General features: G+C 57.7%; 2 protein-coding genes across 4 annotated transcripts in view; both read right to left on the reverse strand.

The window, feature by feature from the left end:
* Window positions 1-1,659: 1,659 nt before the first annotated feature.
* SPIB (Spi-B transcription factor) lies at window positions 1,660-9,035 on the reverse strand. Of its 2 annotated transcripts, XM_025424154.3 has the most exons (6): window positions 8,959-9,035; window positions 7,743-7,770; window positions 5,906-5,978; window positions 5,387-5,610; window positions 4,859-5,009; window positions 1,660-3,670 (listed from the first exon to the last, which is right to left on the reverse strand). In XM_025424154.3, the coding sequence occupies exons 1-6, from the start codon at window positions 8,979-8,981 to the stop codon at window positions 3,372-3,374; spliced, it is 798 nt and encodes a 265-aa protein (XP_025279939.1). In that variant the 5' UTR covers window positions 8,982-9,035; the 3' UTR covers window positions 1,660-3,371. The 2 variants fall into 2 exon arrangements, with proteins under 2 accessions (XP_025279939.1, XP_035567012.1); XM_035711119.2 differs by lacking the exon at window positions 5,387-5,610 and having other exon boundaries at window positions 8,959-9,012.
* Window positions 9,036-9,877: 842 nt separating this feature from the next.
* Window positions 9,878-26,873, reverse strand: part of POLD1 (DNA polymerase delta 1, catalytic subunit) — a 28,707-nt gene continuing 11,711 nt past the window's right edge. The window contains exons 3-28 of one of the 2 annotated variants that reach the window (XM_025424153.3): window positions 26,074-26,276; window positions 25,604-25,717; window positions 23,776-23,922; window positions 23,571-23,696; window positions 23,330-23,498; window positions 23,162-23,243; window positions 22,961-23,090; window positions 22,284-22,450; window positions 21,853-21,957; window positions 19,913-20,053; window positions 19,719-19,829; window positions 19,084-19,275; window positions 18,821-18,909; window positions 18,630-18,746; window positions 18,319-18,432; window positions 17,861-18,008; window positions 14,697-14,792; window positions 14,447-14,584; window positions 13,170-13,345; window positions 12,684-12,836; window positions 12,441-12,543; window positions 11,464-11,596; window positions 11,259-11,372; window positions 10,828-10,880; window positions 10,645-10,742; window positions 9,878-10,056 (exon numbers count right to left, since the gene is read on the reverse strand). In XM_025424153.3, coding sequence (XP_025279938.3) covers window positions 9,951-10,056; window positions 10,645-10,742; window positions 10,828-10,880; window positions 11,259-11,372; window positions 11,464-11,596; window positions 12,441-12,543; window positions 12,684-12,836; window positions 13,170-13,345; window positions 14,447-14,584; window positions 14,697-14,792; window positions 17,861-18,008; window positions 18,319-18,432; window positions 18,630-18,746; window positions 18,821-18,909; window positions 19,084-19,275; window positions 19,719-19,829; window positions 19,913-20,053; window positions 21,853-21,957; window positions 22,284-22,450; window positions 22,961-23,090; window positions 23,162-23,243; window positions 23,330-23,498; window positions 23,571-23,696; window positions 23,776-23,922; window positions 25,604-25,717; window positions 26,074-26,276 — 3,325 coding nt within the window. In that variant the 3' untranslated portion in view covers window positions 9,878-9,950. Of the gene's footprint in view, window positions 10,057-10,644; window positions 10,743-10,827; window positions 10,881-11,258; window positions 11,373-11,463; window positions 11,597-12,440; window positions 12,544-12,683; window positions 12,837-13,169; window positions 13,346-14,446; window positions 14,585-14,696; window positions 14,793-17,860; window positions 18,009-18,318; window positions 18,433-18,629; window positions 18,747-18,820; window positions 18,910-19,083; window positions 19,276-19,718; window positions 19,830-19,912; window positions 20,054-21,852; window positions 21,958-22,283; window positions 22,451-22,960; window positions 23,091-23,161; window positions 23,244-23,329; window positions 23,499-23,570; window positions 23,697-23,775; window positions 23,923-25,603; window positions 25,718-26,073; window positions 26,277-26,873 lie in introns of those variants that run through there. The other variant, XR_003126971.3, reaches the window with a different exon arrangement.

The raw sequence follows: 26,873 nt of genomic DNA on the forward strand, positions 1-26,873 counted from the left end.
TGGGGTTCAGATGCTTGGGTCCAAGGATGAGGCCCGGCACTCCTGACTCCTGGGTGGCAGAGAGGAAGGGGCTGGGGTCTAAAACGGGTGAGGGCTCACAGCCAGAACTCAGCCATGGGGGCAAAGGGAGAAGACAGTCTAGAAAGCCATTCTTAGCATCTGCAAGTCAGGAGTTCTGGGGAAACCGGAGCTGCGAGGGAGGGTCCGGTTTCCCAGCGTAGGCAGGACGGCTGCGGGGGCGGGGGGAGGTCTCGGTGCCCGGAGGGAGGGCGCGGGCGCTCGGGGACTCCGGCGACTCCGGCGAGAGCACATCCGAAGGCCTGGGGCCTCGGCCACCCGGGACCCCGGACTGGCCGCTGCCCCTCCTGGGACTGAGCCCTGCCGGCTCCCCGCCACGCTTCCCGGAGCGGGAGCGGGAGCGGGAGCGGCGGGCACCGGACGCGGGGGAGGGGGCGGGTGCCCCCCGCGGGGCGGGTGGGGAGACCGGGAAGGCCCTGGAGGGCTGCCCGGGCGTTGGCGCCCTTCCCGGCAGGGGGACCTGTGGCTTTCAGAATGGGGGTGGTGGTGGCTGACGCCGGCTGGGGGTGGTGAAGGAGGCCAGAGGAGGGGATTGGGGGAGAGGGCTCTTTGGAGGGGCAGCAGGTGTGATGGGGAGGAAGGCAAGGGGAGTGTGAGAGGAAAAAGGGTGTGGGGGCTTGGGGTTAAGGCGGAGGACGGGAGAGGAAGTAACCCGCTGAGGGAGCAGGTTTGAGCGAAGGCAACTCCCTCCAGATTTTCTTCCTGTCCAGCTCCCCCCCACCCCCAGCTTTTCCAAAACCCCCTGCGAGCCGGAAACTGCCCCGCCTCCAGGGAGCGCCAAGCCAACCCGGCGGCAGCCTCTGTGTGACGTCACGGGTTGCCAGGCAGACTGCCACACCGCTCCCGCGGGCCAAGCTAGGTGGTGCCGCGCAGCACCAGAGGCCGACGCTGCCACCGGGTCCCTCCCGTCCGCCCAGCCTACCCGGGCGCAGGGCGCGGGGGGTGGGGGTGGGGGGCAGACAAACGGAGGAGGAGGACAGAAATTCAGAAGGGGGGGACTGAGACCGTGATGGAAAGGGAAGCAGGGAGACGGTGGGGAGGAGAGGGAGGGCTCCTGGCTGGCTCAGCAGGAACAGGCGACTCCTGATCGTGTTGTGAGTTGGAGCCCCACGTTGGGTGTAGAGATTGCTTTAAAATAAAAAATCTTAAGAAAGAAAGAAAGAAAGAAAGAAAGAAAGAAAGAAAGAAAGAAAGAAAGAAAGAAAGAAAGAAGAAAGAAAGAAAGAAAGAAAGAAAGAAAGAAAGAAAGAAAGAAAGAAAGGAAAGAAAGAAAGAAAGAAAGAAAGAAAGAAAGAAAGAAAGAAAGAAAGAAAGAAAGAAAGAAAGAAAGAAAGAGAAAGAAAGAAAGAAAGAAAGAAAGAAAGAAAGAAAGAAAGAAAGAAAGAAAGAGACAAAAATTGAACCGGACCACCATCTCAAGCCCCAGCCTGGTCCGGCTTTTATGCCTCTTCCATCTCCTCTCTATGGTCCATCTCGCTGCCACTGCAGTGCCTCAGAAGGTCAGCAGGCCTGGGCTGACAGACCGCATTGCCGTCCCTAACAAAGGGTCCTAGGAGGTCTGTCTACCTTGATTTGTTTTATTTTATTTTATTTTATTTTATTTTATTTTATTTTATTTTATTTTATTTTATTCCACACTTGGGGTGATGATGATAGTTTTTGCAAAAGGTACCTCATTTGCAAGGGGAGGCCCTGGGGACATTTTGTCCTTGGCACTCTCTTCCACCCTGCCCCCATTCCAGGGTGGGGGTGTGTGTGCTGTCCTTTGGAGGGCAGGTCCCAGCCTGGGCTCTGCTACCAGCAGCTCTGTACCCCCATAAGGACCTCTTCCCTCTCTGGGTCCTTGAAGTGCCTTCCTTGTCCTCCTGGACGTCAATGAATGGGTGGTGGGTAGATTTCCAGAAGATATATCAAAGGCTCAGCAGGGCTGCAAGGGATTTTTTCTATCTTCTTCGTCCTCCTCTCCCCTTTCACAGAAGGGACAAACTGAGGCCCAGAAGCAGCAAGTCTTTCACCCTAGATCCCCCAGCCCCGAAGGTTCAAGGACCTGGGACTCTGGTGTCTTAGCCCACAGTCTGTGACACCCCCAGAGGGCTCAAAGCAGAGTTCTCACGGTAAGCCCAAGCTTCACCTCGTGGGTTCACACCAGGTGCGAAATGCAAAAGGCTGGGGGCCACCAGGCACTGAGAGAAGACACTGGGGGTCTGACAGCCCAGGGGTGGCGGAGACTGGGGCAGACTGGAGAACAGATGTCCTACCACCCTCCCCCAGCCTCTTTTGCACTGCAAAGCTGCCCACCTTTGCTGGATTGTGCAAAGTCTGCAGAGAGGAATCTGCAAAATCTCCCTCATGCTACAGTGAATGAAAGAAGGAACCACCACTAGAGATGTGACTTGCCCCAAAAGGAGCTAGAGGGGGTGGGGGTGGGGGTACCAATTTGAGACCTCTGGTTAGAGATGACATGGGAGGGCTGCCAAGATCACTCAGAAATCAGTTGACTGGCCAGAATGATCCCTAGTTTGGCCCTCCAGAGGGCACCCCAGGAAGGGGAGGATCCCTGTGAAAACTCAGGTCTGCTGAGGTCCCCAAAGGGGCATAGCAGTTGGAGAATTCTAGACACACCAAAAGTGATAGCACAGTGGTTCCAGAGAATTGGGGGATCTCAAGATGACAGACATATTTGGGGGCACAGGACAAGAGAGTCACAGATGGGCACAGAGGTCTGAGACATCATAAAAAGTTTCCAGAAGGCCCCAGACATAAGTAGAAGATCTCAGATCTGACAGGAGAGCGTCAGACATGCGAAGGGGATCCCAGAGAGACCCTGGGGGGACAGGGCTTAGAGTTACAAGCAGTGTACCCCCCTCCCTGTGTGATGATCTGTGGGCTCACCCTCTCCAGGTGAGATTAAGGGATCTCAGACGCACAAAGGAGCTCAGAGAGGTCCCAGGCTTGGTTGGACGACCTCAGACAGTACCAGGGGATCCCAGAGAAGCTCTTGGGATTCTGGAAGTGCTGTCCTGCCCACCCCTCTACAGACATATATTATAGTCCTCCATGGGTCCTGTGGCCCACGACATGAGGATCCTGGGGATCCAGAACATGACAAGGAAATCCCAGAGGAGCCCCAGACACGATTGGCGGGGAGGGGTCCCAGAGGGACCCTGGGCAGGGCTTAGGGATCATGGCAGCCCCCCTCCCCGCAGCTTGGGGAATCCACGGGTCCTCTGACCTAGGGGGCGGGGACGCCGACAGGACGCAGACGTGGAGCCCCTGAGAGCCCCCCCCTGGGCTCAGGCCCGGCGGGCAGCGGGCAGCAGCGCGCTGTCAAACTGGTAGGTGAGCTTGCGCTTGACCTTGCGGATCTCGCCGGTCTTGGCGTAGTTGCGCAGTGCGCGCGCCAGCTTCTGGTAGGTCATGCGCTTGCGGTTGCCCTTCTGCTGGCCCCAGCGGCGCGCCAGGAGCTCCTTGTGCTTGGAGGAGAACTGGAACACCCCGGCGCCCGGCTCCACCCACCACACGCAGTCGCGCATGTCTCCGCGCGTCAGCAGCCCCAGCAGAAACTGGTACAGGCGGAGCTTCTTGCGGGCCCCTGCGGTGGTGGTGGTGGGGACGCGTTAGGGGAGGCCGCCCCTGGCCGCCGGCCCCACACCCACACCCGCTTCGCGCCCTCCCCCGAGGCCCCGACCAGCCTCAGTCTCCGCGGCCCAGAGCACTGGGGCCAGGGAGGTGGCATCTGCCTGGCTTTCCCTGGGAGGCCCTCCGCTCTCCTCCCTCCCCGAAGCTGTCACCCTGAACTCCCATCTCCCTGCCTTGGTTTATCTTTCAGTATATGCCACTGCTCTGCCGTGGCCCGCACACAGTAATACGCATCTGTCCTGCCTGTGGATGAGAGGATCTGCGAAATGGGCTGTCAGTGCTCCTCAAAGGCTTATCACAGGGCGCTGAGCGGTGGTGAAGAGATCTGAAGTGGGTCTGAATCCGCCTAGCCATTTCTCAGCCTGCAGGGGGACTGCGATCCTGGAAGAACCAGGGGTCTGACCCTTGGGCTCCTGCAAGCAGCAAGGGCCCCACAGAGCTGGGGAGGGGGGGTTCTGTTTGTTCATAGCAGGGCATTGGATACAAGAACCCGACATCTGCCATTTTCCAGCAGTGACCTTCAGGTGGCAACTTAACCTCTCTGAGCTGGCATCTGTCTCGTCAGCCATAAATGAGGCTTGTGAGTGTGTGTGTGTTTTACAGACTTTTGTGAAGCACTCAGTGCTAGGCATTAACAGTTATGAGCTCATTTCATCTCCATCAGAACACCAGAAGATGGGGCTGCTGCTCCATTTTACAGATGGTAGACTGAGGCAGACAGGGAAAAAAAACCTCATGATCCTAACTTCCCAGGAGTTGAGCATACCAGGGGACAGGCACATGGGCAGAAGTAGGGGTTCCATAGCTGGGTGTTGATAGGGTGATTATGTCTGTTGCTATTATGTCAGTAATGGTGAAGACTTACTGATTGGGTTGCCCACTCCATGCCCAGCACTGCTTTCATTTACCCATATGGTCCTACTTACCAGCCTTCCCACGGCCCACCACCACCAGTAATAAACACTGTCACCCCACTATAGACACGAACCTCAGGCAAAGAGAGGTAGAGTCATTTGCCCAAGGTCACAGGGAACTGCCCTCAGCACTAGAGTATAGGGCAGGTGCTAGAGAAGCCACGGTTCCTTCAGCCCCTCCCCCATCTCCATCTGGAGCCCCACCCACCCCACTTGCTCCTACTTACCTGCCTCAGACCCCCTCCCCTCCGGGCCTGCCAGGAGGGCCTCATCCGACTCGCTGTCTGAAACTTCTAAGGTGGGACTGTCCAGCAGGAGATCCTCCTCCTCCGACAGCACAGGGCTGGGGTATGGGGCATACGCCGGGGGGACCACGGTCTGCAAAAGGTCAGGATCACCTGCAGTCCAGGGACCCCCCCCTACCCTCCCTCCTTCTGCTCTCTTCCCTCAGTTTCCTCCTCCTGGGTCCCCCCTGTGGCCCTCTCCACTCTCTTGACAGCCTGCACTCTGGCCTTGGTTCAGATCTCCACGACATGGCCAAAGGATGCCCAGGCCACCTCCCCGAAAGCCTGCCCAACACAGATCGTGGCCTTCTATGCTGTCCTTAGCCTAACATCTGTGCTTCTGTTGGCTGGTCTGTTTGAAGTAAACCTGGTACTTAATTAACCTCAGAGGGTTGTCAGAGGCTTTAACATGCTCCTGGCCCCTAGTAAACCTCAATTAAACAATGGGCATATTGTATCCCTGCCCCTCACCTGGCTGGTGAAGTCCTCCGTGGGGTACACAGGGAAGCTGGGCCCCGGGGGCTCTAGGCTGGGGGCCGGCTCGAGGCTCCCCACAGGGCTGTAGGTCGAAGGTCCCGAAGGTCCGTAACAGAGCTGGACACCCTGGGGGTGGCTGAAGGTGGCCACAGCTGGGTTGAAGGCTTCATAGGAGGTGGCTGGGACAGCTGGACTGAGGTCCCAGCCCCACAGGGAGTCTGGGGGAGGGCACTGAGTCAGAAGCCAGGTCTGGCCTCAGCCCCGCCCACTCGAAGCCCCGGGGGCACAGAGAAGCCATTGTGGGCCATGCAAATCTCTGACCCCAGAATTTACATGGGCAAGAGGGTGGGTGGGAGAGGGAAGGGGAGGAGGTCTAGTGGCCTGGCTTCTAGGCCTGGCTAGCCTTATCCTGCTGAACTAGCTGACATCCATCCCCAGGACTCAGCTCCCCCATCTGAGAAATGGGCCCAAGGTCCATTTGGCTAGGAGGTTGGCTAGGGCAGGGCCACTCACCAGAAGCCCCCTCTGAGTCGGGGTAGCTGGGGTGCTTGCAGCTATCCAGGTCGTAGAAGACGCCATCTGGGTACTGATGGGGTAGGGGAGGGAGATGGGTCAGTCATCCCAGGCTTTGAGGAGCCCCCACCCCCAGCCTGGGCTGGCAAGGAGGATTCTGACAGGGACAGGAGAGAAGAGGACACAGCTGGGAGAAGGAAAGAGACATGGAGATGACCAGGCACCAGAGACAGAGGGAAAGAGACAATCAGAGATAAGGAGGGGACAGACACAACACAGCAGGAAGCCCCCCCCCCCATGAAAGACACAAGCAGAGACACACAGAAACCCCGAGACCCACGGTCTCCAAAAGGAACACAGCAGCCGGCACCCACTAAGACTGTGGGCTCCCAGGAAGGGGTAGGGAAAGTGGGGAAGAATCGCCCCAGGCTTGCCTGTCCCAGGGGTCGGGAGTGTTTTTACAGAGGCAAAGCAGGTCTCAATGCTTCTCTTGACCACCTCTGAATCGATTTGATCTCTCCCAAGAATCATGTGTTGTTTTACCAATTATGATAAAGACCAAAGCTAGACATTGGCCATCTCAGCAGCTTCACTCCCAGGTTTTCCCCCAAGGGTCTGAAAACATTTGTCCACAAAACAGACTTGTTCAGGAGCAACCAGAACAGCTTTTTTAATAGCCCCAAGGGAGAAATAGCCCATGGACAGGAGAAGGGATAAACTGGTGATGTTGGTGTGTATGTTTGCAGAGGGGTGGGGTGGCGCCTAGGTGGCACAGTGGTTGAGCATCTGCCTTCAGCTCAGGTCGTGATCCTGGGATCCTGGGATCAAGTCCCAAACTGGGCTCCCGGCAGGGACCCTGCTTCTACCTCTGCCTGTGTCTCTGCCTCTCTCTCTGTGTATCTCATGAATAAATAAATAAAATCTTAAAAAAAAAAAAAAAAGAACCAAGGCTGGAACACCTGGCTGTCAATGGAGCATGTAACTCTTGATCTCTCGGGTCATGAGTTCGAACCCCATGTTGGGGACAGAGTTTACTTAACAACAACAACAACAAAACAATGCCTGACATACACTGAATGTTGACGAAGGAAGCCAGACCCAAAAGGGGACATCCTGCATGATGCACTTATGTCAAGTTCAAAACCAGGCAAAACTAACCCGTGTTGGAAAACAGCCCACGGGGGAGGGGTGGTTGTTGGTTGGGAATCTTCCAGAGGGGTGGAAATGTTCTATGTCTTGGTCTGATTAGCTGTTAACACAGGTGGAGGCATAATGTAAAATGTCATTGGGCTGTACGCAGGATTGGCCCCTTTACCAACTGGTATGTTATACCCTCATTTTTTTAAAAAAAGCAAAACTTGTCAAGCTGGGGGAGGGCCAGACAGGAGGGCGGTGGGGTGCAGTTGGGGGGGGGGTCTTTCAAGCCCAGGAGTGAGTTTTTCATTCTTGGACTGGGTTGTGGGTTATGGGTAGAGAGTAGAGTATTCTGTGTGTCTGAAATATTACAGAGTATATTTTTGAAAATACAACTTAGCAAAAAAGAGAAGGAAGGAAGGAATAAATATGGAATGTGGAAGAGACACGGAGCCAAAGACACAAAGACCCCCATCCCTCCCAGGGCCAGGAAGTGACAGAGCCTGAGAGCTGGCAAGAGCCAGCACAGAAAGGTCCCTGAAGGACATGGGTCAGGTGAGGTGGAGGGTGCTGGTGGGAGATATGGAGGGAGAGTCAGAAAAACAAAGTGACAGGAAGGAGTGGAAGGGGAAGCTGAGGCAGGGGGTCCAGGTGGGCCGTGTGGGTCCCCCCACCCTCCCTGGCCCCCAGAGCCCAGACTCACCAGACAGCTGAAGTGTGGCCCGTCGAGCCTGGAAGGGGAGAGACACAGAAGCATGTCAAGGGTGCCTTCAGCCACCTGAGTCTCAGAGTGGTTGGGAGCCATTGGGGGGGGCGGTGGCTGCAGCTGTGACCACCGCAATTCTTCTGCTGTGTGTCCCAGCATGAGACCAGCCCCACCACACTCGAGCGGGACAGGAAGTGGGGGTGAAGGGGCAGGCAAATATCCCCCCTCCCCTGGGATTTGCATAGACAGAGGCTGGTTGGGGGGCAGGGAAAGTGAGGGAGAGAAAGTCCCTGGAGAGGCCGTGTGGGCGCCAGAGGGCAGGTGGGGGCAGGGAAGGAGCCTCCTTCAGAGACCTCGAGAGAGTGGGTTAAACAGGTCCCCCCTTTGTGCCGAGGGGAGGTAGCCGCGGACAGAGACAGGAAGAAGACAGGAGAGAAGGGAGGAAAGTGTGGAGAGAGACATTCGCGGGTACAGGGAGTGGTTATGAGTCACATAGATAGAAAGATGGGCTTGCGGGAGAGACAGAGAGACAGCAGGAGAGACAAGACAGACAGGCAGACAGACAGACAGAGGAAGAACCGGAAAGAGACTGGGACAGAGACACAGAGACAGAGAGGGAGCAAGAGGCAGAGAGTAGGAACGCCTGGGTGGCTCAGCAGTTGAGCTTCTGTCTGCCTTCAGCTCAGGCGGTGATCCCAGGGTCCTAGGGTCGAGTCCCACATCGGGCTCCTTATAGGGAGCCTGCTTCTCCCTCTGCCTATGTCTCTGTGTCTCTCATAAATAAATAAATAAAATCATAAAAAAAAAGAAAGTAGAGCCCAGAAACAGAAACGAGGTGGCTGAGCAGCAGAGTGGGGGGTGGTGGGCAGGCCAGAGGTTGGCTGAGGCCCAATGCGGGGAGGGGATAGGGAGGGTGGCGGGTGGCGGCCAGGGGATGGTCAGGCCTGGAGAGCCACCTGGGGGAGGCGGGTAGCCAGATGGGACACAGGCAAGCATCCCATGGAGACACTTTTGAGGTCAGGGAGAGAGAGAGATAGGATGGAGGAAGGCAGCAGAGTCGGGAGGAAGAGATCTAGAAGGGGCAAAAGGGAGGGTGGACCCCTTCCTTCCCAGCCCCCTGCCCCCTGGGTGGGGCCAACCACCGCCCCTGACGGAGGCCTGGCAGGGGTCCCAAGTGCAAGGGGGCTCCTTCCTTTAGGGAACCCCCACTTACTGTGCAGCCTCCAGAGCAAGCATGGTGGGGTAGTGCTGGGCTGGGTTTGCTGCCTGCTGCAGCCACCACCTCTATTTATACCTTGGCCCAGCCCCCTGGGGGGGGCAGGGGTGCCGCCGGCACAGAGCACAGCCCTCCTCGAAAATCCCCTCAGGGAGGGTCAGGGGAGGGGGCTGGATTGCACAACCCATTGGTCACGTGGTGGAGAGGGCAGGCCCAGGGGCCATCTGGATTTGGGGATCCCCACAGTTGGGGTGGGAATAGGGGGCTGACCCAGAGGCGTGGAGATGGGAAAGGAACTGGATTCGAGGGGGACCCTAGGAAAGCAGAAAAGCCATAGAGTCCTGTAGTCAGTGAAGTGGGGGTCAGTAATGATAGTGGGGGGGGCCCTGGACCCAGGCCCAGGAACCAGGGGGCACATGCCATCAAGGGACTCAAGCACAGATGGGGTTGCTGGGACACTCATGAGTGGACATGGACTGGGCTGGGGGGGGCCGGGCATCTCTGAGGAAAACCCAGGCCCAGGGCCTATGAGGACCCTGAGGTGGAAACATCGTGGGTGTGTAACATGGGAGGGGGGTCCCCTGGGTTGTGCCGGGGAGTGGGAGCTTCCGTGCGAGGGGCTGCCCCAGGCCCGGCGGAAACAGGTCAGCACCCGAAGGGTGGGGCAGTCCAGGCACCACAGGATATGTGGTTAGATGTTCACCCAGGGGCTTGAGGGAGGGTTACAGGGGGACACTGAGGCAGGCCTGGCTTCCCTGGGGCTGGCAGCAGTGCTTGGAGCCCAGGGGTCTTGGAAGAGAGGTGAGGAAGTCAGCAGGGGGTTTTCCGGGGGTCAGGGGACCCTGCTGAGTGAAGATGACCCACCCAGACCCAGGTTCATGACAGTGGACCTCGCCCACCAGAGACCACAAAGCACTAGGAAACAAAAGGCCTGAACTTTATTAATTCTCCACCACTGCCCTCCTGGCGTCTGGAAACCCGGTCGGAGGTCACCAGGCCTCGGGGCCAGGTGGGCCGAAGCGCCTCAGAAGCTGCTCCTGGTCCTCCAGGTCCTTCCGCACCTTCTTGCGCATGTAGAAGATGGGGCAGTCCCGGCTGCAGGTGGGGTGGGGGTCAGGGTCAGGGCTGGGGCGGCTGCCCAGCCCAGTGATGGGGCCAGGGCTGTTCCCAGGACTTTGGTCCCCGTCTGCTGCCCACCCAGCCCCCCCTCCAGTGGCATGCTGTTTGCTCAGTGGGCATGGGGGGAGCCGTAACAGCGGGTACCCGCGGAAGCGCTGGGCCACCAGCCGTATATCACCTGTCACCTGGCGTGGGAACCAGCCCCGCCCACCTGTTCCCTGGGGAAAGCCTGGCCTGCCCTGGGGGAGGGGGCCCGACTGCTGTGTGTGTGTGTGTGTGTGTGTGTGTGTGTGTATAAGAGGAGAGAGAGAACTGTGGCCATTTCCTGGGCAGATGCTGGCCTGCAGAGTGAGCCCTGCCCACTGAGCACGCCCCCCGCCCCCAAGGCTGGGATGAGCCCTGGCTCGATTCACAGGCCTCTCAGGCCAGGGCGCTGAGAAAAGTCAGTGATGTGGGGCAGGGCGCCACCTGGCACCCTGGGGTTAGGGCTCTGGTCCACAGGCCTTGGGAGCCTGGAGGGACCTGGGCAGGCTAGAGCGAGGGTGGCGGGCCTGCTCTGTGTACCTGGTGCAGATGACATCCTCATGCAGGCTGCCCTGACAGCGCTGGCACTGGGTCCAGAGGCGTGAGAAGCGCTCCTCCAGGGCGTTCAGGTGGGATACCTGGGGATGAGATGGCTCAAAGGGGGCCCCCGCCCCAGTCAACTCCTCCTCCCATCATCCCCTCCTCTCCCCCTGACGCCCTCACCTCCTTCTGATACAGCTCTGACTCCCGAGGCTGGCAGAACTTGCACACGGCTCCTGGGAGAGGGGGTGGGTCGGCACAGGGGAGCTGGGGCCCAGCCAGGGCCTAGGCTGCCCTATCCCTGCCCCTTCCCCACCCGCTGCCCATCCCGGCCTCTGAAAGTCCCCGGGAGACAAGAGAACAAGGGAGCAAGTGTGTAGGGAAAAGTCCCCGGGGAACTCCCGGGGCGAGGGGCCCAGGACCCTCAAGGGGGTGCCTGTAATGGGAGCCCCCACCCAAGAGCCAGGGCCCATCCGGGTGGCACTGCCAGCTTGTAGGGCGGGTGCCGGGAATCTCAGCAATGGAGGAGCTGGTGGAGGGTGGGGTCCTGGGTCCTGGGTCTTGAGGCCTGGGTCCTGAGGCCTGGGGTCTGGGGTCTGGGGCCCAGCATTTACCCTGGTGATTGAGGACAGTCCGGCAGCCGATGCAGCAGCTGTGGCGTTTGGCAAAGGCCAGAAGGCCACCCACCTTGCCTGTGAGCACCGTCTTGCAGCGTGTGTGGTCACCCCCTGCAGGTGAGGGCAGACAGTGGACTGGGTGTCCTCCATGACCCAGGGTCCCACTCTGCCCAGCCCCCTTCTGGGCATTCCCCCTCAGTACTCAGCAGCACGGCCTCCGCACGGCCCTCGCCCAAGATGGGCTCGAAGATGCGCAGGAGTGGCTTGGCGAGCTGCTGCTCCAGATAGTACTGTGTGTCGATGGGCAGGCTGTGCTCCAGCACAAAGAGGGGGTCCTGCAAACAGAGAATCCGGGTGGGGTCACATCCTCGGGTCAGCAGCAGGCCATAGGCCAAAGGGCACTGGGAGCCAGGGGATGGTAGGTCTCTCGGGCATGCATGTGGGTAGTGGGGTGGGGCAGTCACTGGGCACGGGTGCTGCCCTGCGTGCTGGGGCATGGGTCTGGATGGTGGCACAGATCCTGAGGGGTCCCCGGCCATAAGCTGTGACCCATGTTGGGTTGGGGTCTGTGGGTGGGAGTCCAAAGGTTCCCAAGCAAGGGTCAGAGTTCATAGCGGGGTTGGGGGTGAAGGTAGATGGTAACTGGAGGTGAAAGCTAGAAGCCAAGATGAGGGGGGCAGGACAGGAACTGGAAACTGAGGAAGGGGCTGTGTGGGGGGGGGTCAAAGGTCACTGGACCCTCCAGTTGGAATGGGGGAGGATGTGAATCCTAGAGTGATGGGTCAGAGAGCAAGGACCAAGGAGAGAGACACACAGAAACAGGTATGGGGAAATGGGGTGCGCACCCTAGGCTGGATCTCCTGAAGGGGGAGTCAGAGTAACACGGCTCCCTCCACTGTCTAATTTTTGAAAAAACTGGTTTTGAGTGTGGGGGCTGCATCCAGCAGTGGGGACCCTGATGGGGAGAATCCTGGAGGGAGCACCATCGCCCAGGGCTCCACCTCCAGAGGGTATAAGAGGCCTGGGAGAAAGACATCAGGGAGCCAACTCCCAGGGGTGTGTTGGGGGCGGTTCTCAGGGCCCTGTGGGGCCCATAGAGGGAAGCACCCTCCCCACCAGGCTTGGAAAGCAGAAGTGAGAGCTGAGGGGAGCTGGGCGGAGCGGGCAGGTGGGCCTGACCTCGGACTTCATGTAGGCAGCCACGCCCTTGGCAGCGCCGATGATCACGTAGGGGACACGGTCGCCCAAGCTGGGCGCACTCCCGGGGTCCCGCTTCCTCATCCTGCGGGGAGATCGGGGCAGCCGGGCGGGTGAGGGCAGGTGGGATGGCGGGGGCGGGCGGGGGTGTAGGAAGAGGCGCCCAGCTGGCAGGAGCCGGCCTATTTCTGGGTGGCGCTGCGACACCCCCTCCCCCGGGCGCACCTCTCAGCCAGCTCCACGTGGGCCTGCTTGCCGGCGTAGTCCGCTGCTGCGCGGGTCAGCTCCTTGGTGATGACCAGCTGGGAGATGTCGATGCGGTTACACAGCAAGTCGGAGATGACGTCCTGTGCGTGGGCCACGGCACCCGCGGGGTCTCTGCAGGGCCAGGATGGGGGTGTCCCTAGTGGCCGCCAAGGACCAGGCCGGTACCCCTCCCACCCCCCAGGCTGGGGGGCCAGGATGTGCCCTGGGGGCTGAGCCCCAAGGCGGAGGGACGTGGCTGGCCACAGGCTGCAAGGTGGCAGAGGCGGGGCCTCGACCCACAGCTGTTCCGACCCCACACTCTTTCCACCGTTCCACCACCGAGGATGAGCTGGGCCCTGGGCCCGACACCTGTGTCCCCAAGGGAGGAGGGGGCTGGAGGCCGGGGCTCCGGGGCCTGAGGGGGAGGGGCATGGCCTCCAGCGCTGGGGGCAGGGGCCCACCCACCGGTCGATGAGCAAGCGGCGCAGGGAGGCAGTGACGAGGTTGGCCACGAGGGGGCAGTTGTCCCGGCGCACGGCCTCCAGGCCCTTGCAGTCCATGCGGTCATGCGCATCGGGCCGGGAGGAGAAGAGCAGGCCAGCATAGCGCTTCTTGCTGATGAGCAGGTAGGGAAAGTAGACCTGGGGGGTACCCATGGCTGAGACCCTCGAGGCTTCCTGAGTCCTGAGACTTCCCTCAGAAACTGAGGACACACAGGGCTGGTCTGTGCAATGTGGGACTGGGGACTCTGGGGGGACACAGACCCTAAGACCCCAGTGCCTGAGCCCAGGGACACTGTCAGCATTCCCGGGGCCTCAGATCTGAATCAGACATGGGGATAAACCTAGAAACAGGCCCTAAAGCACGAGATCCAGGGACGCCTGGGTGGCTTAATGGTTGGGCGTATGCCTTCAGTTCAGGTCGTGATCCCAGGATCCTGGGATGCAGTCTGACTTCGGGCTCCCTGCATGGAGCCTGCTTCTCCCTCTGCGTATGTCTCTGCCTCTCTCTGTGTCTCTCATTAACAAATAAATAAAATATTAACACACACACACACACACAAGATCCAGACACAGGGGTGTAGTCTGGAGAGACCCGAATCGGATCAGGGGACAGATCTGAGGCAGACAGGGATACACCGCAGCACCCCCTCAAGGAGTTGAGACTAAGGCCCCGGTGTGAACCTTGAGGTAGGGGCTTCTCAAAATTGGGAGGCTCCAAATTTGAGAGCAGGTATACCCAAGACCTGACCCTAAGTTTGAACCTCGGGAATAAAATGCAGTGTGAGTCCCCAAACCCCAGCCTGATTCCTGCTGGAAGGAAGCCAAGGAGCCCTGGGCAATGGTGCCTTGATCTAGGATTCACCCCATTAGGGTTCCCACTGCCCGAGGCAGCCCCCAAACCCAGAACCAGAGATACTCTAAGACTGACAAGGTTTTCAAAAAGTAGACACTGTCCTGTGTAGTAGCAAAGCCCAAGGCTTTAGAGGTTTTCAAACTCTGGGGCATCCAGGCAGCAAAATACCTCAAAATTGGGGCATATGAATGTAAAGAATGGGATACCCAGAGTACCCAGATCAGGGCTCCCTGAAATAGAGGGACCCTGAGCAACACCAGGGTTCCCACACCAGAGGAACCTCAAATGCATTCTTAAAACTTGCAGGCACCAAGACCCAGAGACCCTCTAAAACTTGTGAGACCCACGCCTGCCCACTCCAAGCCCTGAGAGAAGCTCCCACTTACCTTCTCAAACTCGAGCCGGATGGGCGGGGGAAAGTGGCCTGACACCCAGTCTGCAGCCTCCCGCCCCAAGGCCATTGCCTCAGCCACCGAGGAGACACCAAATCGGCACATGACTGAGTCAGTGTCACCATACACCACCTGGGGAGGAGCATGTGTGACTGGGAGGCAAGGGGAGATGGGAACCAACCCCCTGTACTCCCCCAACCAGCCCCAGGCCCATCTCTAGGCAGCAGGTGGGGCGGCCTCTGACCTTGGCATTGGCGCTATAGCCATTCTCCACTGTGTACTTGGACTCCACCAGCTGCTTTGTTTTCTCAATCATCTGGCGCCCAAAGCCAGTGACGCTCTGTCAGGAAGAGAATCACACAGTGAGGGCCCAGGAGCCATCTACACAGAACACTGGCTCAGGATGCCACTTCTGTTACTTCCTGGGGGTGTGGACTTGGGTTAAGTCACTCAACCTCTCTGTAGATTTCCAAATCTACAAAATGGGGCTACTGGGACACCTGGATGGCTCAGGGGTAGAACATCTGCCTTTGGCTCAGGGCATGATCCTGGAGTCCAGGATTGAGTCCCGCATCAGGCTCCCTGCATGGAGCCTGTTTCTCCCTCTGCTGTGTCTCTGGCTCTCTCTCTCTATGTCTCTCATGAATAAATAAATAAAATCTTTTTCAAAAAATGGGGCTACTAGGCTGCTTCTTAACGATCTGTTGGAAAGGACTGGGTCCCTGGCCCCAGGCTCTGGGCACAGAAGAGGAATGACTGCAAAAGATGTGTGTTGGAGAGGCCGAGGCCAGAGGAGGCCATCTGTACCCCGCTTCCCTCCACAGAGGTGCCATGACATGTGGGAACATTGCAGGCAGCTCTGTGGTACAGGACCACTGGCACTCCTGGCCCCTTCCCGAAAGCCAGCATTGACACCCCCACATCCATGGGCAACCGGAAATGGCCTACACGCTGTTAAGTGTCCTGCAGCATAGGGAGCTGTGCTAGCTTCATGGAGAAACTTTCTAAAAATCTATAAGAAGCTGAAGCCGGGGCACTGGGGGCCAGGGGGGCACAAACCAAGGAGGAATGGGTGTGACTCTTCTGTTTTGGTTTGATTGGATCCAGTCAGATCTCTGTCATTTAACTAGAGCATTTAGGTGACTTATGTTTAGTTTAATCATTGATCATCTCTGGGCTTAAATCTACCACTTTACTACTTCCCTTGTTTATTCTATCTGTTCCTTTGGCTTTCCTTCATCTTTTCCTGGAACGACTCTGTGTTTTATTTTGTTTTTATTATTCCATCTCCCTGCGCCTATAAGCCTGAGACACAGCAATAAGGAAGGAAGCTAAGAAACAAACATGACAGAGAGACAGAGAGAAGGTGAGCAAGGAAAAGACAGACAAGAGGGCCACTTGGGTGGCTCAGTGACTGATCGTCTGCCTTCGGCTCAAGGTGTGATGCCGGGGTCCTGGGATCGAGCCCCACATCCCCACAGGGAGCCTGCTTCTCCCTCTGCCTATGTCTCTGCCTCTCTGTGTATCTCTCATGAATAAACAGATAAAATCTTAAAAAAAAATAGGGATGCCTGGATGGCTCAGCGGTTGAATGTCTGCCTTTGGTTCAGGTCCTGATCCCAGGATCCGGGATCAAGTCTCACATGGGCTCCTTGCAAGGAGCCTGCTTTTCCCTCTGCCTATGTCTCTGACTCTATCTCTTTCTGTGTCTCTCATGAACAAATAAAATCTTTAAAAATATATATAGAAAAGATAGATAAGACCAGGAAGCAGCAGCTCTGATGAGGGAGCTCCACAGGGAGGAAAGCCAAACCCTCCTTGCTTGGCCTCTGTCTCAGGGGCTAGAGTCTGATAGCTGAACACCCACCTCTCTCCACCATGGAGGCTGGGGAGGCCCCCGGGGAACTATGGAAGGCCAATGACTGGAGGACAGGTGGGATGCACTGTGGGATGAACCTTGCCCCCAAAAGAGGCCTGGCTCATAGAGGGAACCTCTAAGCCCTTGGAATGTCCAGCTAAGAGGGTGTCTCTGTTCATGTAGGCCCTTGGACTACACTAACAACATGACTCACAGTGAGGCCTTGGGCCACACGGGTTCAGCCTGACCTCTGCAGGGCATGGAGTAACGACGGTCAGTCCCACAGATGCTCCATGCCTACGTGAATGGCTCCAGTAAAAGCCCAGGACCTGAGGCTCGTGTGACCTTCCCTTGTGGGAAACCCTCTGTGGGTGTTGTCACACATCAATGCCAGTAGCAATAAGCATGGTCTGTGTGATTCCACTGTGAGAGACGAAGCAGAAACGCTATGCCTTTGCCCATGGCTGATTTTAATCCCTATCCTTTAACTGTATGAAGTCATAATCGTGAGTCTGATGACTTTCCGGAGTTCCTTCAGTCCTTCTAGTGGATCACTGGATGAGAGGGTGGTCTTGGGAGAAGCCCCTGAACTGAAGGTGGGTGGGTGTGTGGATAGACCTCTCCCACCAAAAGTCCAGCCACTGGCAGTTCTTCCAAGTCTTCCATCCAGAGCCACATGAGGACTGACATAGTGCCCAGATACAAAGGGAGCTTCCCATGGCTGCAAGTAACCAAGTCTGGAATGTGCCAAGACCCAAATCCCAGGGGCAGAGGTGGACAAGAAGACCTTTCTAAGGCTCTCTTAGGCCACCATCCCAGCTTGGTAGAGCCACAGACTCAGATCCTCTGTTAAAACCATGGATCTGTTTTTCTGTCCAAGCAGCAGAGCTGCCTCTGGTAAACAGGCCTAGGACACTGCTGTGCAGCAAGGAGGGAGGCAGTAGGCTTTTCTGCCTGCAGTCCCTCTCAGAGCAGAGCGCTGACCAAGCACCCTCCAAGCATCTTCCCACCTTGAGCGGGGAGGATGCACCCCTGCACCAGCTCCCTCAGCGATGGACCACACACGGTGCATCAAACGTCAGAGCCTGGCTATGCTATTGGTGGGCCCCTGGCACTGCCCTAGCCCCCATGAGTGGAGACACGGCCCTGTACTCCCATTAGACTAGAGGCCTAATGTAGCCCCATCTTCACAGGGACCAGGGGAGGAGGTGGGTGGGGTCTGTCAGACTGACTAGGACAGATGGAATGAATGAGCAACGAACAAAACCTCTGCTCACCCCACCACTCCCCGTCCCTCCCCTGCTTCATCTGTCTGCAGAGCCCTTGGCACCAAGTGCCTTCTATATGCATTTACTGCTGTCACCATCTGTGTGCCCATGAGGCTGTGTACTGCAGGAGGGCAGGAACCCTTATCCGTTTTGCTACCTGCTGGACCCACAGAGGACGTTCAGCAAGTTGGGGAAACGGGACCTCTGCCACACAGCCACCTGCTTCTCCTAGGGAGGGGTAGTCTGCCCACCCCTTGCCTGATGCAGAAACTGAACACTCACCTGGGAGATCTCCAGACACGGCAGCTTGCCCACCTGGGCACCAGTGAAGCCATATACAGAGTTGGCACTCACTTTTAGGGCCAGCTGCCGCCCATCCAAGACCTGCCGACGCAGGGGGTCTGTCTCCTTGGCCAGTTCGGCCTTGGCCCTGGAAGGACAGGAAGCAAACGCCATTGATGCAGTGTCCCAGATCTCAGGGAAAGATGAGAGGCCTGGGCACTGGTCAGGGTGCCTTTCTAGAAATGGGTGCCATGTACAGTTGTCCAGATTGTGCACTGCACAGAGGCGCCCAGCAAAGAGGGCAAATGGGAGCTGTCTGGAGGGCCATTTTGTTCTAATTCACACAAAGCTGCAGTTAAGTGTGGCGTGGCAATCCTGGGGTGACCCACAAGGGACAGGGATTGACAAGGTGCCTCAGCAAGTTTGAGCAAGGGTGGGTGGGATGCTCAAGAACCCACCTCTTCCGGGCGCTGAGCAGGTTCTCCAGGATCTGGGGCAGCAGCCCTTTCCGCACTGACGTCTTCACAAACTCATCCCCTGTGGGCGTCTTGATGAACTGATCCTTGGTCAGGCTGGGTCGGAGAATGCAGAGGTAGGAGTGGAGAGGGCATGAACCTGGCCTCCCCATCTCTTCCTCCTCCAGACCCCTCAGGCTCTCCCCACCTCTCAAGTCTCCCCTCTATGCCCCTCCCCACAATTTCTGGGCCCCCAGCCCTGCCCTGCCTTGAAAATGGCCCCTGGGGTACACGGAATGAAGAAAGTGCCATACCCTAGTTTCTGGGCAGCCCCCGGCCGCAGGAGTGTGGTATAGCACAGGTTATGGGCCATCATGATGGATGGGTACAGAGAGGAGAAGTCCAGGGTGGCGATGGGGACATCATAGTACCTGGGAGGGCGGTGGGGGGAGTCAGGGCCAGGAACCCCGAGCCCCCCACCCCCACCCCAGCCATGAGGCCTCACCCTTTGAGGGGCTCGATGACTGTGGCCCCTGTGTAGTCCTCGCCACCCTCTGTCTTCACCACAGGCATCAGTAGTCCCTCGCGCATGGCCTGGGAGGGGAGAAGTCGGGAAATGGAGGCAGGCATGGGCAGGACAGACCCCGAGAGGAAGGAGGAGGAGCAGGGAAGAGCATCGGATTGTCATGGCAAGTGACCAGAGGCCATGAGTGGGGGGTTTGCTGAGGCGCATTATGACTGGGCCCACCCACAGCTCTGCCCGCTGACCTGTCGCAGCAGCTGGGACACGACCTTGACCTGCTGGCCGCGGCTGAGCAGGTAGCCGAGGGGCACTCCAGTGACACGTGCCATCTCCATGGCGTTCACCAGCACCATGAGCCGCTCCAACAGCCGCAGGGGCAGGAAGGCATCCTTGAGGCAATACACAGCTAGCCGGCGGCGCGTCTGGTCATTTCCGTTCTGGGGACAGGCACCGGTGGCATCAGGGGACGTGGGGGTGGCTGCGGGAACTCAGGGTCAGGGAGAGGGCAAGGGCTGGGGCACGGAGTGGGCAGGGGGATGGGTTAGGGAGTCCGAAGGGGTCAGAGGGAGGAGGGAACAGTCTGAAGGGTGAGCACGGACCAGAGGTGGGGGCAGGAGAGTAGAATAAAGGTTGCAGTGCCAGAGGTCACGGGAGCAGGCAGGAATGTGGAGTCACATCTGCAGGGGGAGGTCACAAGTCAAAAGCAAGAGGTCAAGGTGAAAGTCAGAAGGGTTGGTTGGCTGAGGTCAGAGGAGGAGACAAAAGAATAAGATTGGAGGTCAGGGGCAGGAGGTGGAGGTGGAGGTGGAGGTGGAGGTGAAAGGGCAGGGCAGGGCAGGCAGCAGGAGGGGTTGGAGGGCCCAGGCTCGTGGCCAGGCACCTGCAGGTCAGTGATGATGCTGTGCTGCACATCCTCTTTCTGCTCGCCCAGGAAGTGGAAGCTCACGGCGTTGAGCGTGTAGGAGCGGAGCTTGTACTCACGCAGCAGCACCTGAGGCAGGAGGTGCAGGGTGGGTCCGGGACACAGGCAGCAGCCCTGGGGGTGGGGGCACCAGCCCGGTCCTGTCCACGTACCTGCAGCATGTCCATCTGTACGCGGCCCACCATGCTGACCACCTTGCTGTCCCGCCGGCCGGTCTGCTTGGACTGGAAGGATGAGTCCCGGATGTTGGAGCGGAGGCCAGACACGCGGCCCAGGAAGGGGAACGTGTGCACCTGGGGATGAAGCACATGGACAGGGCCAAGCTGCAGTGGGGAGTGGCCGGGCCGGATTTGGGATGCCTGGGGCCGAGCCACAGGAATGGAGAGCCAGGCAAGTCATGACACCCATGATGCCACTCTCTTCCTGCTGGGAGCCCAGGGCTAGGTGGCCAGAAGCAGGGCAGTTCTTTTTTTTTTTTTTTAAGATTTTATTTATTTGACCCCAGAAGCAGAGGCAGAGGGAGAAGGAAGCTCCCCACTAAGCAGGGAGCCTCACTCAGGACTGGATCGCAGGACCCCAGGATCATGACCTGAGCCAAAGGCAGACACTTCACCAACTGAGCCACCCAGGCACAGGGGCAGTTCTGATGCAGAAAAACCCTCTGGGGCCGGGTAGGCATGGACCAGAAGTGAAAGATAGGAGGACAGGATGGGGAGAATCAGAGGAATCAGAGGCCTGATGACTATGGGACTAAGGGGGGCAAGAATGGTGCCCAGTGGCTGGGAAGCTGCACTCAGATGGGCAGCAGATTAGAGGACTTAGTGGTGAGGCAGTGTGTGCATGGGGAGGCGGTGTCCAGGGGGCCGCTAGATGGGAGCACAGTAAGGGCACACAGAGAGCTAGGTCTGAGGTCAAGACACAAAGTGGCATGGGAGGGGTGAGGCGGGAGGTCCATGAAGGAGAGAAGAGAGGCCTGAGCTGGTGGAGCAGCAGGGCAGGGGACAGAGGGAGAGGAGGCTGCCCTGTGCACAAATGCCAGATCAATAGGGATGGACTTCTTCCTGGAGCTGTTGGGGGCTGTAAACATGATTTTTTTTTTTAATAGCATTTGATTTAATTTTTTTAGTGGGCTTCATGACTAACATGGGGCTTGAACCCACCACCCTGAGATCAAGAGTCACTTGTTCTACTGACTGAGCCAGCCAGCATGACTGCCCCAAGCATGACTTTTATTTTTTTAATTTTTCGTTACAAAACCAACCAAACATAAGGAAAAGGAAGAAAGGATACAATATAATCTATAACCCCATTGTGAGTTGAATTGTGTCTTCCTGCACAGCCCCCAAGATGTTGAAGTCCTAACCTGCCACACCTCAGAACATAACCTCATTTGGAAATAAGGTCTTTACAGGTGACCAAGTTAAGACGAGGTCACCAGGATGGGTGTTGATCCCATAGGACTGTGTCCTTAGGAAAAGGGGAGATTTGGGCAGAGACATGCATAGAAGGAAGACAGGCTGAAGAATTAGGGAGACCACTTTCTACACCCCAGGAACGCTTGAGACCACCAGAAGCTAGGAGAGGCCTCAGGAAGAACCAGCCCTGTGAGGCTTTGATCTCGGGCTTGAGACAACCCAAGTCTGCAGCCCTGGGTTCCAGCAGTCCTAGCAAACTAGCACACCCCAAGCACCAAGGTTTTGCCACACGCTTCGAGGAACCCCCCTTCCTTTTCCTTATTTTTTACTGATGTATTTTCAAGTCTAGAAGACAAGACACTCTACCCTGGTACGCTTCATCTGCCCCTCAAACACACAATCCTTTCCTTACTAAACCACAAATGCCCTCCTTGCTTCTGCCAAAGCCATGATAACCTTCTGGACTTGGAGCAGGGGAGGGGCAGGGCCAGAGCTGGGTTTTCAGTGACGTATCCGGAGCTACTGGGGGCAGTAGGCTGCCCATACAGAGCAAGATGGACCACCCAAGGGAGAGAGCCACAAGGGAGGAGGCAGCAAGAAGGAGCAGGGTGGCCACCCACTTCTTGAGCTCCCAGTGGGGCTTCTGAAAGCAAGCATTCCCCGGCTGCCTGCCCTACCTTGAGAGTTTGGGCCCGGGAGATGAGGTATGGGAGGTCAAAATTCTGGATGTTGTAGCCAGTGATCACGTCAGGGTCCATGGTGCGAATAAAGGTTGACCATGCCTGGGGATGGGAGCAATTGGGTCACCCTGGTTGTCATCCTGATCGTCCCCCTGGCATGGATCTTCCCCACTCCTGGAACATTCCAGAAACCCCCAAAAGCAACAACCCCAGAGCCCTCCTCCCCACTGTAGAAAGATTGGGCAGGTGCCTCTGAAAGTTACACAGAACCCAGAGGGGAAATGTTCACCCCTCACAGCAAAGGGATCTGAACCCAAAAACTCAGCATCTCAACATCCAGAGAAAATGGCTTGAACCTGGGATGTGGAGACGGGGACTGGGGGTGGGGGGTGTTCTGAGGGAATGAGGGCACATGGAACAATAGCCACCTGGAGCAGCTCCTCCTCCCGCTCGTAGCTCTGCACTTTGGCGCCCAGGATTGGGGCGCAGGGCCGTAGGGTGAGTGCCAGGCGCAGGAAGGGCTCCGGCTCACCCCAGCGGAGGCCCAGTGAGCAGATCTGGATCACGGGGTCCCGCTCGGGCTCAGGGAAGATGCCTGCACAGGGAAGAAAGGGGATGCAGGGGACCAGACTCCTCTTTTTCCTTCATGACACATCAGGGTGGCTGCACCTCCAAATCTCCCCAGCCTGTCTACTCCTCTCTATCCCCACTGCCTGCAGACCCTGCAAAACCTACCCTGGTTCCCCTCTGCCTTCATTTTCTGGCCCTCTCCCTTTCCCTCACAGACTGGGATGGTTCTGCCCCAAGGCCTTTGCACTTGCTATTCTCTGGAGGGCCACTGTGGTAGTAGGGAGGCTGCTCATCCTTCTTTACAAATCTTACCCCATCACCCCTGAGGCCCTTCCTGCCCACCTATCTGAGCTGCCCTGTCACTGTCCACCACCATCCTCCTTCCACTGAGAATCTTACAATAACCTGTCCATTTTCACGTCTACTCCCTCCTTCCCGAGTGGGCTCAAGAAATATGGGGGCTCCGGGGGCAAGACTGGCATGTCACTAACATCTACAGGGAGAGCAGGAGGAGCTCCAGGCCCGGGAGACAGACCTTTGCGGCCAGCACACTCAATGTCAAAGCTGAGCACACGCAGGGGTGCGATTCGCTGCCACTGCCCTTCTGGCGGGTGACTGACCACATCAGACCACAGCACATCTGCCTCCAGCTGACACAGTGTGGCCTACAGGGATGGGGCATGTCAGTAGCTGCAGGGTCCCCGCTCTGTGACCCCACCCCCACAGAGCCCCGCACCTTCCCCTGAGGCCTCAGGATGTATTTCTCTGCTGGGAGTTCCAACCAATTGCAGCCTACGATGTCTGTGTCCACCATGAACCTGCAAGGGGGAAGGATCAGTGGGTGGAAGCTGGCTGGGGATGGAAGGGGGGGGTGCAGGTTGCAGAAGTGAGGTGGGGGTTGTACCGGATTTCAAAGTCCACGTTGGCCTCATAGGGTGCGAAGCTGGGGGTGCCCAGGCCTGCCACACGGATGCCCTGCTCCAGGAGGCGGCGGGCGGGGGCCACGAGGCGCGGTAGTGCCAGGGTGATGCGCAGGAATGGGGAGGGGCCATGGCCATGGTACCCGAACATGCCTGCAGACAGATGAGGCTGGCACCAGACCGGAGGGAGCCTCCCCCACTTGGGCCCCCCCAGGCAGCACTCACTCTCCCGGGAGCACAGCTCCACAGACAGCACTGCCGTCCCCGTGAGCTCCTTCCCTCCTCGCTGGTCCCTGCTGATGGCTGCATTCAGCTCCCGCTGCAGGTCACCCAGGTGCTCGGACCCAAAACCTGAGGGCAGGGAGGCTGGTCAGAAGCACAGGGAGCCTCTGGTGGGGCTGAGAGGGTCTTGTGGGTTGGGGCCACTCACCAGAGGGCGCCGGGGTATAGAAGTAGGGTGCAAAGCCATGGATGTGGCAGCAGACGGACACGCCCTCATCTGTGACTCCAAAGGCTCGCAGGATAGGCACGGAGTCGCGGGATGGCGTGGGTGCTCCGGGCAGGGGCTGTGCTGGGCCTGCAGGTATCACAGGACGAGGCAGGAGCTACCCCCTCAGATTCCTCAAAGGCTTGCCTCCCCAGGCTTTGAGGCAGGCCTCAAAGGCTTGCCTCCCTCTGCTGAGAACACAGCCCCTGGTAGGGGCAGCTTGGGGTGCTTCTGCCTGCACCAGGCTAATATACACTGTTCGCTCCACCTTTACCACCTTCCCGCTGGTCCCTCTACAGTCCATTTGCCACTGTACAGCTAGAGGGAGCCCCCTGCCTTTTGGGGGGGGCAAAAATTTTTCTTTTAAATAAAAGACTTTGTGCGTGCAGTGTTATGAGTTTTAACCACATACAGATTCACATAACCACCACCAAAATCGGGGTACCAGCTGGTTCCGTCACTCCAAACAGCTCCAGCAGGAGGTACTTTTGTAACCACAACCCCTCCCACCACAACCAAGGGCACCAGTGGTCTGTCCGCTCTCCATTGTTCTACTTTCGTCTTTTTGAGACTGTTCATATAAATGGAACCTGGTTCTTGTCACTCTAGGGGTGGAACTGCCTGGTACTATGAAAAGGGTAGAGTAATTCTTGTATCTCAAGAAACGGGGCGGGGGGGGGGGGGGGCGGGGCGCTAAACTCTAAGAAACTTCCAGGCTGTTTCCCAGAGGGACTGTAACACAGAGCATTCCCACCAGGTGTTTGTGAGCAAGCATTCCAATTGCTCTGTGTCTTCCTCAGCACTTGGTCTTGGGGTGATTGTGTGTGTGTGTGTGTGTGTGTGTGTGGTCTCTCTGTGGCTGTTATCTGCACCTCCCCGACAGCCAGTGACACTGAGCATCTTCTCCAGTGCTTATCTGCCACTCTGTATCCTCGAGTGAACTGTCTGTTCAAGTGTTTTGCCCATTCGCAGACTGGATCCTTTTCTTACTGCTGACATCTCAATGTTCTTTACTTATTCGCAGTACTGTTTTTTTTTGTCAGATACGTGGAAGATTGTCAATGTTTCCTCCTTGCCTGGAGCTTGCTTGTCTCTTTGCTCTCTTACAGGGGAGGCTTCTAACCTGCGAGGTGGCATGGGTCTCTCCAGGGCCAAAGGCTTTCCAGCCCACTAAGAATGGAGGCCCCAAGTCCTTGCCTTGGCAGACAGGACCTCAGATGCCCTCCTGCCCCTGCCCCCCGTCTCAATGTTCCTTAAATATTCCAGACCTGCTCCCTCCTCGGGACCCTCTGCTGGAATCTCTCCCCCAGACAGCCCCATCCCACCCCATTCCTTGATGCCTCCTCAAGAAGCCTCCTCAGACCCCCAAGATGCACAGTCTGGCTCCTCCACCCTACCTCATGTCTTTTTACAACCCACATGGCTATGTGAGTAGCCACTTCCTTTTTTATTCTGCCTATCCTTCTAGAAGGTGAGCCTCCAAGAGCAGCGACCTGGTCTGACCGGAACAGGGCCTGGCTCAGTGCAGATGCTGTTCCTGGATGGATGGGTGTCAAACCACACCTGTCTCCCCCCAGCAAGGAGCCTCAGTTGGAAGACAACTCCCCACCTCCATGAAGCCCTGCTGGCCACCTGCATACCCCCTTCCCTCTTGCTGCCCACTGTCACCCACAGCCCTGGCCACCTACATGGGTACTGTCTGAGTCCATCTCTTCCCTCAAAGCCTGGGACCCCTCCTCCCACCCACCAGGCCTCTGTCCACCAAGCTCACCCACATAATGATCGATCTCCAACTGCTGGAAGATGAGGGGCTCCTTCTGGGGATCCAGGGGGGGCGGGGTGGGCCGAAGCCAGCGGGCATCTATGGCCGTTGGGGAGAACTGCCCTGGGCAGGTGGGAGAGAGAAGCAGGCTACATGGAGTCGTGGTCCTCCCTTGGAAATATGCAATGCCCCCCCTCCCTGCCCCTGACCTCTCAGGTGGCATCTGATATGTGAAAGGAAAGTCAGGTGGGCATGGTGCTCTGGCTCAGGCAGGTAACTCAGGAGAGATTATGGGATCAAGAGTCAGGGTCCAAATTGGAGCTGCAGGCAACAAAGGTGGCATACTGGCAAGAAGTCAAAAGTCAGTACGTTGTGGGGCTCAAAGTGGGCCAGAAGTCAGGTGAGCTCTGTGGCTGACTCGGTTCATAGGCAGGACGAGTATGGGGGTGCAGGGGTGTTCTTCCCACTCTAGGTCTCACCATCTGGGGCTCCCTCCAGGGGCGGCTGCAGCAACTCCTCCTCCTGTTCTTGCAGCCTGTGCTCTGCCTCCATCTCCTCCATCAGGGCCAGCTCCTCCTCAAACTGGGATGGCTGAAATGGCTCATCCTCATCCCAGAGGCCCCCACGGGCCCGCTTCGGGGGCACCCCAGGCCCTGGGCCTGGTCGTCGCTTCCCATCCATCCTGCTGGACAAGTCAGGGCTGGGGGTAGGTTTCTGCCTTCTTCCTGGCCCCACATACACCCACCATGACCATGAGCCTTTTCATTCTCCAGAATGCCTCAGGAGTAACACGACTCCACCCGCAGGCTCACGGGGTGCTGGCACATTCCACATGTAGTTAATATAATTACAACCCACTCTCCATCTCAGTTTAATCCTTTCTTCACATGTTCAAACCTTCTATATCCTTTTACCTGTCTGCCTGCCCCCTGCCACCTGTCTGCATGCCCTCCACCCACCCAGAGACCTGGCCCTTAGCACATCCCTTTCTTTCCCATAAACCTCTGTTTCTGATGTCATCACCCGCATGTCTCCCCACCTGCCCAGGCCTTTGTTCCACAAACAGCTGGGAGGCACCCTTCAGGCCTGTCACACTGTATCGGGTGCCAGGCAGTGGTCTGACAAATCTGATCTGGTCCCTTCCCAGCTCAAAACACCTCAGAGACTTCCCATCCGCCTTCAAAACAAAACAAAAACAGAAGCCCCTTTCTATTTTGAAATAATCTCAAATTTGCAGAACTGTATACCCTTTACCCAGATTCCCCAAGTATCAACTTGC

This window comes from Canis lupus, chromosome 1, assembly GCF_003254725.2.
Source record: "Canis lupus dingo isolate Sandy chromosome 1, ASM325472v2, whole genome shotgun sequence".
In the NCBI taxonomy this organism is placed as follows: domain Eukaryota; kingdom Metazoa; phylum Chordata; class Mammalia; order Carnivora; family Canidae; genus Canis; species Canis lupus.